Here is a 12,134-nt window from a genome sequence, read left to right as displayed (position 1 = left end):
GGGGGGGGGGAGGAGTGATGTATTGAGGGGATGAGTTGTGAGGTATTTTTCCAAGTGTCACCAGTTTTATTGATTTAGTTCGTTACAATGTATTCCGTCTGTCTCTTTGTAAAAGCATCACTGGCCAGGCTGGTGTTTATTTGCCATCCCTCGTTGCCCTCGAGAAGGTGGTGTAGGGCTGCCTTCTTGAATCTGAGTGGCTTGCTGGGCCATTTCAGAGTTGACCACATTGCTGTGGGTCTGGAGTCACAGATATGCTGGTAGATTTACTTCCTCTTTAAGTCAGATGGATATTTACACCAATTCAGTTGTTTCAAGGCCACATTTCAGATATTAATGTTTATTTCAGTTTTTTTTATTTAACTCCCAGCAGGATTTCAACTCGTAATCCCTGATTACTCAAATAAAACAGAAGTTGTGGAAAAAAAAGCAGAAATTGCTGGGTAAACTCAGCAGGTCTGGCAGCCCCTGTGGAGAGAAATCCGAGTTAATGTTTCGGGTCCGGTGACCCTTCCTCAGAACTTTAATTTCTGTTTTTGTTTCCGAGTTGCAGTGTCCGCAGTTCTTTCGGTCAACAAACGAATGCAGAAACAAACAAAAGCAGAAATTCTGGCAGCATCCGTGAACAGGAAACAGACATCAACTCTGTTTTCTCTCCATAGATGCTCCACGCACTCCTGATTCCTAGTTGAGTGATGTAACACTGTTCCTTCTATAACATGCTCGTGTGCTCTCTCTCCCTCTCTATGATTATATCATGTCTGTTCCCCTCCAGTATTGAAATCTGGATCAACACCCAGTGCAGTTTGGACAAGAGTGTTAGACTATCGGAGGTGGCATGTCTCCACTGAGACATTGTGCCTAGACCCTGTCTGACATCCCAAGTGGATAGGAATGATCCTATGGAAATCTGAAGAAGTTCTCCTTGGTGTCCAATCAATGTTTATTCCTTAATTAACATCATTAAAAACAGACACGCACAGCAGGTCCATCAGACCACTACTGCCTGCAAGTTCCCCTCTAAGCCACTCACCAACCTTAACTGGCAGTAAATCACTGCTCCTTCATTGTCACTAAAGGCAAAATCCTCGAACTCCTTTCTTAAGAAAAACGCAGGTGTCCCTACAGCATGTGGACTGTAGCGGTTCAAGAAGGCAGCTCTCCACCTCCTTCTCAAGAAAAACCGAAAGAACTGCGGATACTGTAGTTCTGAGGAAGGGTCACCCGACCTGAAATGTTAACTCTGATTTCTCTCCACAGATGCTGCCAAACCTGTTGAGCTTTTCCAGCAATTTCTGTTTTTGTTTGTCACCACCTTCTCAAGGGCAATTAGGACTGAGCAATAAATCCTGGCTTGGCCAGTGAAGACCACACCCCGTGAGTGATTTTTAAAATAAAGAAGTGGCTGCTGGGATTCTTATGTCACAACTGGGACAACACTTCAGGATAGTTCATTGCCTGTAAATTGCTTTCAGATGTGTGATTATTGTAAAAAGTGTTATGTCAACGCAAATCTTTCTGTTTTTCTGTTCATTTTCTCTATCTAACGCTATCAGTAAAATAAATTAATAAGATAGCAATGTTGCTGTTTCGTGTGGTAAAGTAAACAAAACCCCTCTTGTTCCCTGCAGCAGGGTCTTTCTGTGCAGTGCGGCCACTGATGGGAGAATAGCATTGTGGGATATCTCGGGAACCATTGAGAAAGCCAACATGGCAACTACTCTGTCAGAAGGAGCCTGTCAGCCTTGGGGTATGTATCATCCAGCTCAGTAAGAATAAACTTGATTGGATCAGTGACACACCACCCTGCATTACTGCATCCCATTGGCGGTGAGTCAATCTAACCCCTCCAGGGCTGCACCAGTTCACGAGTGTGTATCATGTAACTGCGTGGGGACCACACTCCATTGGCTCAGGAAACACTCGCTTTGGAGTCACTGTGCAAAAATTGAAGCTAAATTTCGAATTTATCCGGCACATTTTCCATACCTCCCATCTCAGCTATGTCCCATTGTCAATAACCTGCTGTTTTGAGAAGGCCAGTAGAGGCCACTATCCCATCACCAAGTCACCCTTTATTCACATGTGCAGAGTAGGTGGGCTCTGACCAGCCAGCTCAAAGCCAGTCCCTAGACTGAGGAGACCTTCTGAATCTCTTGCTCATATCTGTCAGCCAGGGCTCCCTGAGTGGCCCAGGTTAACAACCCCAATCAAGGATCTCATAGTCAATGAGATCCACCTGGCTCTCATTCCAATCACTGCAGGTCAAGGGTGGGGAAAGTAGGGTGGGGTTGGGGGATGGATATTACTTGTTATTGCTTGCATTTTGCTTGACATTTGGTACTTTCACTTTCTCTGGGATTTTACATGCAATGCAAGTCACACAGATTGTGCTGCAGGAGGTAAGGTAATGTAGAAATTTCTTCCTGGTCCAAGTATTTACCTCTCAGTTAACACCACAAAAGCATTTGATCAATACCTGAGAGAGCCAAAGTGACAATTATTCTCTCAAATCAATTATCTTATTGCTATTTGTTAAAGGTAGTTGTGTGCAAATTGGCTACAATTAATAAACTGAGAAACAAAGAAAAATTAACGACTCATAAGGAGGCCATTTGGCCCATCTTGTCTATGCAGGGTGAGTAAAAAAACTGACCAGCCTAATCCCATGTCCAGCTTATCCCCAGTTCAAATCCACATTTTTTTTTGTATGCAATGAGTTCTAGATACCCATCACCCTCTGCAAGGAAATTCTTTCTCAACTGCACCCTAATTTTCTGCCAATGACTTTCAATCCACTTGACATAGACTTCTCTGGTAAAGGAACGAGACCTCCCTATCCACTGTATCTGTTCCCCTCCATTTTACACACCTCAATTAAATCTCCTCTCAGTCTCCTATGTTACAAGGAAAAGAACCCTGGCCACACCAATTTTTCTTCATTGTCAAAATCCTCGTAATCCTGTCTAATATGATCACATACTTCCTGTAAGGCACTGGCCAGGACTGTGCACAGTATTCCCTGCTGCAGTCTGTGTGTCATATCCAGTTCTAAAATTACTTCCCTAGGCTTTGGCCAATAATGGAAAGCACTCCACGTGCCTTCCTGATCACCTGATTTAACTAGCGTGCTAACTCCAGATTTTGTGGATATACTCTCCAAATTCAGTCTGTTTCTCTACACTTTGCTACATAACAACAGTGACTTCATTTCAAGATACTTAATTGACCATATTGTCTTGAAATTACAAAGGCACTATCAAAATACAATTCTTTCGTGTCAGTGTACCAGCCAAAACGTATGGGGTGAAATTTAAATTGGGTAAGATGTACAAGGGGTGGAATTGCATTGGTCACCCGTTTTAAGATGTGGTGATATTTAATTCAGGCAAAGTCATTCACTATCAGATGGAACTTGCAGTGGGGAGAGGACACATTTGTATAGCCCTCTCCAAAATGTAACTCATTATATTATTACCTCCATGATCTTTCAGGGGAGGATGGAGTTGGGGGAGGGGGTGTGTGGTTTGAGCCAGTCTCTGTCAACATGTTGGGAGTGCGGAGGCATGGGTAAATATTCAAGTTGGCAACTGGAAGATAGTTTAGAGGGTTACTCGTCCTCCCGCTCTTTTATGTTGATGTCTCTGCCTGGGTGTCCCTGGAAAGTGAGCATGCATTGTCCACTGGCCTGCTGAAGGCTTTCCGTGGTCACTGGGCACCACAGGGGCTGGAGTGCATTATTAATCTCAAAAGTGATGTACTAATTTGAATTTTGTTACTTTTAAATTTTTGGGTTTCCGATATAGGAGCCCATTATGGGGCTGCAACGCCCTTTAAACTGTCTTAAGACACTAAGATCATAAGACATAGGAGCTGAAATTAGGCTATTCGGCCCATTGAGTCTGCTCCGCCATTCAATCATGGTTGATACGTTCCTCAACCCCATTCTCCCGCTTTCTCCCTGTAACTCTCGATCCCCTTGATAATCAAGAACCTATCTATCTCTGTCTTAAATATACTCAATGATCTGACCTCCACAGCCTTCTGTGGCAGTGAATTCCATAGATTCACCACTCTCTGGCTGAAGAAGTTTCTCCTTATCTCCATTCTAATAGGTCTTCCCTCTACTCTAAGGCTGTGCCCTCGGGTCCGAGTCTCTCCTACAAATGAAAACATCTTCCCAACATCCACTGTGTCCAGGCCATTCAGTATTCTGTAAGTTTCAATTAGATCCCCCCCTCATCCTTCTAAACTCCAATGAGTATAGTCACAGAGCCCTCAAACATTCCTTATATGTTAAGCTTTTCATTCCTCGGACCATTCTCGTGAACCTCCTCTGAACCTGCTCCAGGGCCAGTACATCCTTCCTGAGATATGGGGCCCAAAACTGCACACAATAACTCCAAATTAGGCCTGACCAGAGCATTATAATTTTTGATTAAAACTATAATTTGATTTTTGATTTGATTAAACTGCTCTTCAGTGCCTTCATAGAGTTGGCAACAGGAAGCAGCGTTTGGGTGAGTTGACGCAGAATTCTCTTGTGTTTCTCGCAGTGCTGGAGGTCCCCTGTCTGGTGCTGAACGCCCATCAGTGTGGAGTGAATGGACTTCACGTCAGATCCCTGGATCCCGGACACTACCTGTTAGCCAGTGGTGGTGACGATAATGCCATCCGTGTCTGGACGATTTCTGTGGGAGCAACTGCACGTGAGGATGTTGCAGCGAGTGTTGGGGCCTCGGAAGGACAATATGTCAACGCAGAGTTTTCCATGCAGGTGACAGAGGGACCGCGAGTTGACAGTGCGCACGCCGCGCATGTGACTGGAGTGAAGGTCCTGAGCTCAAGGCTGCTGGCCTCCGTCTCCATCGACCAGCGACTGACGCACTGGGAGCTGAGCGACCGTGGACTGCATTTCCTGGATAGCATGTGCTGTCATGTGGCAGACGTCGCCGACCTGGAGAACTGGGAGGGTGCCAGCTCAGAGACTCACCTTTATGCCCTGTGTGGGCATGGGCTGCAGATCCTGAGGTATCAGTAGGTGTAGCAAAACGGCCTTGCAATACAAACGTCAAATACTGCAGATGCTGGAGACTGGAAACAGAAAAAGGAATTGATGGAGACACCTAGCATTTCAGGCGGCATGTACAAAGAGACAGAACTGGAGTCAGTGTTTTAGATCAATGAACTCTTATGTGAACTGGAAAAAGTTGGAGATTGAGTACTTCATAATCAACTTGAGTTGCTTTTACGCAAATTCAGATTAGGAACAGCAGTAGGCCAAGTGTTGGTCTTGATAACTCAGGTAAAAAAACATAACGTATGTGGCAGTTCATCAATCATTGTGTGGAATTTTACTGGCACAGCAAAAGACCATTCAGCCCATCTGGTTTGTTCTGGCATTTTATGCTCCACAGAAGCCTCCTCCCATCCTACTTCATTTCACTGTCAACGTATCATGCTGTTCCCTCGAGTGTATCTCTAGCATTTTGCAATTTGTCTCAATCTTCCAAGTTACCATTGTCATTTTTCTCCTGACTTCCTTATTGGATTTATGAGTGACCTTGCAGATTTCTGGTTCCTAATTTTGCTTGCCTCACAACTAGAAAAATCTTCTCTACTTCCATGTGTTCAAGGCCTTTAATAAAATTAAAGACCTCTGTTGGGTCAGCCTTGGGTCAGCTTTTCCTGGACAAAAGGGCCTGAGTCTGTTCGATCTCATCTGATGTGCATAATCCATCTGTTCTGATATCATCCATTAAAATCTTGTGTTTACACCATCTTCAGAGTGAATATCATCCATGGCAGTTGATACTGAACTGTGGAGAGTGTGAGCCTGAATTTCAGCAGTCAGCAGTCGGTCCAGTGTCTTATTCATTTTAAAACAGGTATCCAGTTAGATGGGGAACTGCACTGTTTGATCTGAGCACAAGAAGACCAACAGACTAATCCTTCTGCCTGTGCTTGATTAGTGAGCAAAACCTGGGTAATCATAGTATCATAGAATCATAGTATCCCTACAGTGTGGAAACAGGCCATTTGGCCCATCAAGTCCACATTGACCCCTGCGAACTGCATCCCACCCAGGAACCCCCCACTCTATCTCTGCAGCCCTGGCTAATCCACTTATCCTGCACATCCCTGAGCATTAGGGGTAATTTAACATGGCCAGTCCACCTAACCTGCCCGTCTTTGGGCTGTGGGAGGAAATTGAAACACCCGGAGAAAATCCACGCAGACATAGGAGAATGTGCAAACTCCACACAGACAGTCACCCAAAGGTGAAATCAAACCTGGGTTCCTGGTGCTGTGAGGCAACAGTGCTAACCACTGAGCCACCATGCCACAGCCAGTCTGGATGTCTCCAGAGTCAGTCACAATTTCTGCTCCTGCTCAGTGTTGAGCAGAAAGTACACACATGCGGGTGTGATCTTGGGCATGTTTGTGATGCCTTCTGTGCTTGAATAGCCAGTTGAGCATGAAGAATCGTTAATTTTTGCAAAGTGCCTTGGAGTGGTTGGTGCCCATGGGATTAAAAAAACCCACAGGAGTCCTTCAGTTCGGGAAAGGATCGATTAGCAAGCAGTTGGAGTGTTTGTACATTTGCCACAGCAGGGGAGTGGAGTTGCAGTGGGTCACAATATGGATATCATAAAGATTTGGATAGTTTCAGGGAGCTTCTGATAAATTGAAACCACTTTACCTTTGCTGCTGTGTCATGTGACATTACCTGAGACAGCCTGAATAACTTCTAGTGTCATTGGAATGTATCTAGAAATTTTATTCATCTTCAGTAGTGTTAAATGTCCCAATTTAGACCAAAACCCAAGTCACCCAATAGGGGAGTCTCACTCACTGTAACCTCTTCCTTTCCAATTGTCACCACAAAAAGAAGGAAGGAGAATAAGTTTACCTGGCACTACCTTTTGTCTGGAAACCACTGGCCCTTCCAATTCTTGGCCTAACTCAGCTTCAAGACACCTGCTCAGACTTAAACATTCACCTCCAGCCAACAATCATGGTTCTGGGCTACATTGTCAAATCTGAGCCCAGGCTATAGAGGCCTTCAATTGAAAACACAGGAAACAAATTAATGGATTGTATGGAACTTGATTGAGAAGAACTCTTTTCTTTAAAGAAAGAGTTTAAGCAAAATTAAGAGCTAATGTTGGGACATTTTTAAAATTTCAGTTGCTGAGGAAAAGTTTTCTGTAAAGTCGTTTGAAAGATTGGTCCATCATTGGAATGTGACAGCTGAGTGTTGACATGGGAAAATGCCATTACAAAATACTTATGTGGGCATTCTCAATGAGTTAAACACTGGCTCAAAAATGTGATCGACAAACAAGTCACAAGGAAGTAGGATTCGTGGGCAGGAAATGACAATGTGTGCATTGGGAATTCTTGGAAATTGAACAACAGCAGTTTATATGAAAGTAGTTTTGATCAAAGCATTCAGTCTTCTGCCTCCCTCACATTCTAATTGAACAACATATGTGAAAATTCTATTCGTGTGAGATGATGGCCAATGGTTAATGATTAATATTTTACTGTTTGAGCAGGTGGGGTTTCTTCCTGTGTAGATTATCATGAATGTTTAATGTCAAATTTTTAATTTGTTCAGCAGCTAGCATAACTCCTTTTGAGAAAGGACTAAGTGTAAGCTGTTCATTTCATACCTCACTGGCTCACAATGGCCTATCACATGTTGACAGATGCACTCTGCACAGGCGAAAGGTTATCTGCAATACGACCTTGCATTTCCGATGGGCTTCAGAGGGAGAAGGATTACAAACAGGCTACAGGCAAACTCATCATAGGATGCATTGTTTGCTGTGAGCAATAATGGGGGAACCGAACAAATGGTTCTCAAAGTAGGTTTGCTCAAATTCCAGAAAGCAGATTGAAGCAGAACGCTTCATCGTCTGCATTACTTCCATCCCTTTACAGCGAGTTGGGTTCAGCTTTTGGAGAAGGTTGGAATGTTGCCTTAGGTTCATTTCCACACGTGGAAATAAATGGACAGCTGAATGTCATGAAGACGGTCACTGGTTACCTGCAGACTCCAGAAAGTTCCTCAAGCTGCCAGTCGTTCAATGAAAACTTTACTCTTCTTGCTGAGGTAATGAACTGGTCGACTGTAAAACTGATTGTTCAGCTGGTAACAGCATTGGGTACCTGAGCCATGAACTCCTGACTCCACGATTGATGCTGATCTCAACTTGGACATTAGTTAGCCTTGTACCCCCAGCAACTGGGGAACCGGAGGGGGCACATTTGGATGGCTACATGAATAGGAAAGGTTTAGAGGGATATGGGCCAAATTCAGACAAATGGGACTAATTTAGTTTGGGAAACTTGGTCAGCATGGACGAATTGGACTGAAGGGTCTTGTTTCTGTGCTGTGCAATTCTATAACTCTACCCCTCAGAATTTTGTATACCTCAATCATGTTACCCCTCAGCCTTCTCTGTTCCAAGGAAAACAATCGAAACCTCCTTAACCTCTCCTCATAGCTACAATTCTCCAGCCCTAGCAACATTCAAATGAATCTTTTCTGCACTCTGTCCAGAGCAGTTGTGTCCTTCCTGTAAAGTGGTGACCAGGATTGCACACAATATCCCAGTTGTGGCCTCACCAGTGTCTTATACAGTTTCATCATTATATGCCTACTTTTGTATTCTATACCTGTCAATGAAGGCAAGCATTCCATGTTCCTTCTTTACAAGCTTATCTATCTGTACTGTTACCTTCAGGGACCTGTACACTTGTACTCTAAGACCTCTCACTTCATCCACCCCTCTCAGTATTTTCCCATTTATTGTGTACTCCCTTTTACTGTTTGACCTCCCTAAACACACTACCTCACACTTATCAGAGTTGAACTCCAGCAACCCATCTACATCATTTTGGAGCTTACAGTTATCCTGTACACTGTCCACTACATGGCCAATTTTTGTGTCGTCTGCAGTTTCCCAATTGTGCCCCCCACGTTGAAATCATTAATGTATAAAACAAACAGCAGGGGTCCCAACAATGAGCTCTGTGGAACATCACTTGAAACATCTTTCCATTCACAAGGAAAGCCATTAATCATTACCCTTTGTTAGCTGTTACTAAGCCATCTTTGCATCCAATTTGATACATTATCCTGTATCCCACAGGCCTTTGCTTTTTTAACTAGTCTGAATGTGAGACCTTGTCAAATGCCTTACTGAAATACATGTAGACAACATCCACTGCACTACCCTCATGATCCTCCTTGTCACTTCCTCTAAGAATTCAATCAAATTTGTAAGGCTTGACCTTCCCTTAACAAAGTCATACTGTCCCTGACTAGTCTATGCCTTTCTAAATGAGAGTTTATCTGATCTCTCAGGATTGATTCCAACAATTTGCCCTTCACCGAAATAAGACCAATTGGCCTATAATTTTTGGCATTCCCTTTGTATCCTTTTTAAACAATGGAACTACATTTGCATTCCTCCAGTCCTCTGGCATCTCACCTGTCTTGTGAAGATTGGAAAATAATCCTCAGAGCATCTGCTATTTCCTCCCTGACCTCCTTCAACACCCTTGGGAACAATCCACGCAGTCGTGGTGATTTATCCACTTTGAAGAATTCCAACTCCACTAACAGTTCTTTTCTCATTGTGATATTTCACACTGCTCGTCTTGGTTTACTATATCCATATCATCCTTTTCCTTTGTGAATACAGAAACAAAAAAATCATTTAAAGTTCTTCCATATCCTCTGCATTTTCAAACAAGTTCCCTTCTTCTCCTTAACTATGCACTTGCTGTTTATATACTGGTTAAAAAAAACTGCTATTTCTTTTTTTACTTGATCCCTGTACTTTCTAAACTCCTGTAGGCTATTTGTAGTGTTGAGTTTTTTGTGACTCAAGCTTTCTTTTTCTGATTAATCTTCCCCTGTATTTTTCTAGTCAACTGTGGGGCCAAGATTTGGGAGCACCATTCTTATTTTTGGAGGGGGCATGTCTGCTATATACCCTAAGGATTTCACTTTTTCATGCCTCCCACTGGTTTATCACTGATTTATCCTTTAGCAGTCCTGTCCAGTCGACCTCAGCCAAATCACTTCTCAGTTTTGTAAAATTTGCCTTCCACCAGTTAAAAAATTTTAGTCCTGATTTATTGATGAGACAGGATATAGGAAAGATATAGAGTGTTTGGTGGCATGGTGTAATGATAAGAATCTGTCCCTCAATGTCAACAAAACAAAAGAGCTGATCATTGACTTCAGAAAGAAAGGTGGACGGCACACTCCTGTCTATGTCAATAGTGCTGAGGTGGAGATGGTCGAGACCCTCAAGTTCCTAGGAGTGACAATCACTAACAATCTCCTGATCCACCCATGTTGATGCTATGGTCAAGAAAACGTAACAACGCCTCTACCTCCTCAAGCGGCTAAGGAACTTTGGCATGTCCATAAAGACTCACCAATTTTTATAGAAGCACCATAGATAGCATTGTATTCGGGTGTATCATGGCTTGGTATGGCAACTTCTCTGCCCAGGACTGTAAGAAACTACAGAGAGTTGTGAACAGAGCCCAGTCCATTACGCAACAACCTCCCATCCCTTGACTCCATCTATATTTCTCACTGCCTTGGGAAGGCAGCCAACATAATCAAAGAGCCCTCCCAAGTTGTAATCTCTTCCAACCTCTTCTGTTGGGCAGAAGACACAAAAACTTAAATGCACACACCAACAGATTCAAGAACAGCTTCACCCCCACTGTTATCAGGCTTCTGAATGGACCTATCAAATTTTAAATTTAAATGTTGATCTTTCTCTTTGTACACCTCCTCTGCAGCCATAACATTGTATTCCTCACTCTGTTCTATTACTGTAATGCAGTTTGTATGGTATGATCTGCCTGTACTGCATGTGAAACAAAACTTTTCACTGTACTAGGTATACGTGACAATAATAAATCAACTGAAATCAAAAAAGCCCCAGCCTATTCAGCCTCTCCCTCCAGCTGAAATTGTCCAATCCTGGCCATATCCTTGTAAATCTTTTCTGAACCCTTTCACGGTTAACAACATCTTTACCATAATAAATCAACTCAAATCTCTGTCCTTTTTTGTAATAATAGTAGAGCTAACTGGATTGTGATCTTTATCCCTGATATGGTTGCCCACTGTCACTTCACCTGCTTGACTTTCTTCACTTTGCAAAACTAAATCTAGAACTGCATCTCCTCTTGTTGGGCTTGTCACATATTCTTGAAAAACTTTTTCCTGGACACATGAGTTTTTCATCCTTAATGCCCTGTATATTGTTTGAAACCCAGTTGTTGGGATTGTTAAAATCTCTTACTATTATTGCCCTCTTATTCCTATAGGAATCCCTACATAGCCTAACCAGTGTTTATAAGGGTTTACCATAACTTCCTTGCTTTTGTACTCTGTTTTATCTATTAATGGGAGATGGGTGGGTCACTGGTATGGTCAATCCATTCCTAATTGTCCTTGAGAAGACCAAAGTGAGTTGCCTTCTTGAACTGCTGCAGCCCATGAATCTTAATACATCCTGTAATGACTGGTGGACCTCATTGACTATGAGATCCTTGATTGGGATTGCTAACCCAGGCCAATCAGTGAGCCCTGGCTGACAGAGGTAAACAGGAGTTTCAAAAGGTCTCCTTAGTCTAAGGATTGGCTTGGTGCTGGCTGGTCAGAGCCCATGTACTGTGCACATGTAAATAAAGGGTGACTTGGTGATGGAATACCAGCCTCTGTGCAATTATTTCAATCGACAATGCTGTTAGGAAGGGACTTTCAAAATTTTGCCCCCTTGACAATATAGGAGCAGTGATACATTTTCAAGTCAGGATGGTGTGTGGGTTGGAGGGAAACCTGCAGCTTGTGGTGTTTCCATATATTTTTCTGTGTTTGTCTTTCCAGGTGGTGGAGGTGGAAACTGCTGTCTGACAAAGCTGTCTCCTTTGAATTAAGTGATTTTGTTTTAATTTCCTCTTCAAACAGGAAAGGACCCTTGTTAAAACAAAGGAAGAAGTTAATCAGTTTTGTCTGCAGAAACCAAAGAAAAATGGCTTGCCTTCCATTCGCAAAGGGGAGGAATTTGCTTTTAATAACAGTAAGC

At 43.0% G+C, this 12,134-nt stretch overlaps 1 protein-coding gene across 1 annotated transcript; it reads left to right on the top strand.

Annotated features, from left to right (window-relative positions):
- The first annotated feature begins 1,640 nt into the window (after positions 1–1,640).
- Positions 1,641–5,849, top strand: LOC125485145 (WD repeat-containing protein 6-like). Its single transcript, XM_048606588.1, has 2 exons — positions 1,641–1,750; positions 4,557–5,849. The coding sequence occupies exons 1-2, from the start codon at positions 1,711–1,713 to the stop codon at positions 5,039–5,041; spliced, it is 525 nt and encodes a 174-aa protein (XP_048462545.1). The 5' UTR covers positions 1,641–1,710; the 3' UTR covers positions 5,042–5,849.
- Positions 5,850–12,134: the final 6,285 nt, after the last annotated feature.

This window comes from Rhincodon typus, chromosome 16, assembly GCF_021869965.1.
Source record: "Rhincodon typus isolate 14 chromosome 16, sRhiTyp1.1, whole genome shotgun sequence".
In the NCBI taxonomy this organism is placed as follows: Eukaryota; Metazoa; Chordata; class Chondrichthyes; order Orectolobiformes; family Rhincodontidae; genus Rhincodon; species Rhincodon typus.
The sequence above is the reverse complement of the archived record's forward strand: the minus strand, read 5'-3'. Positions and strand labels throughout refer to the sequence as shown.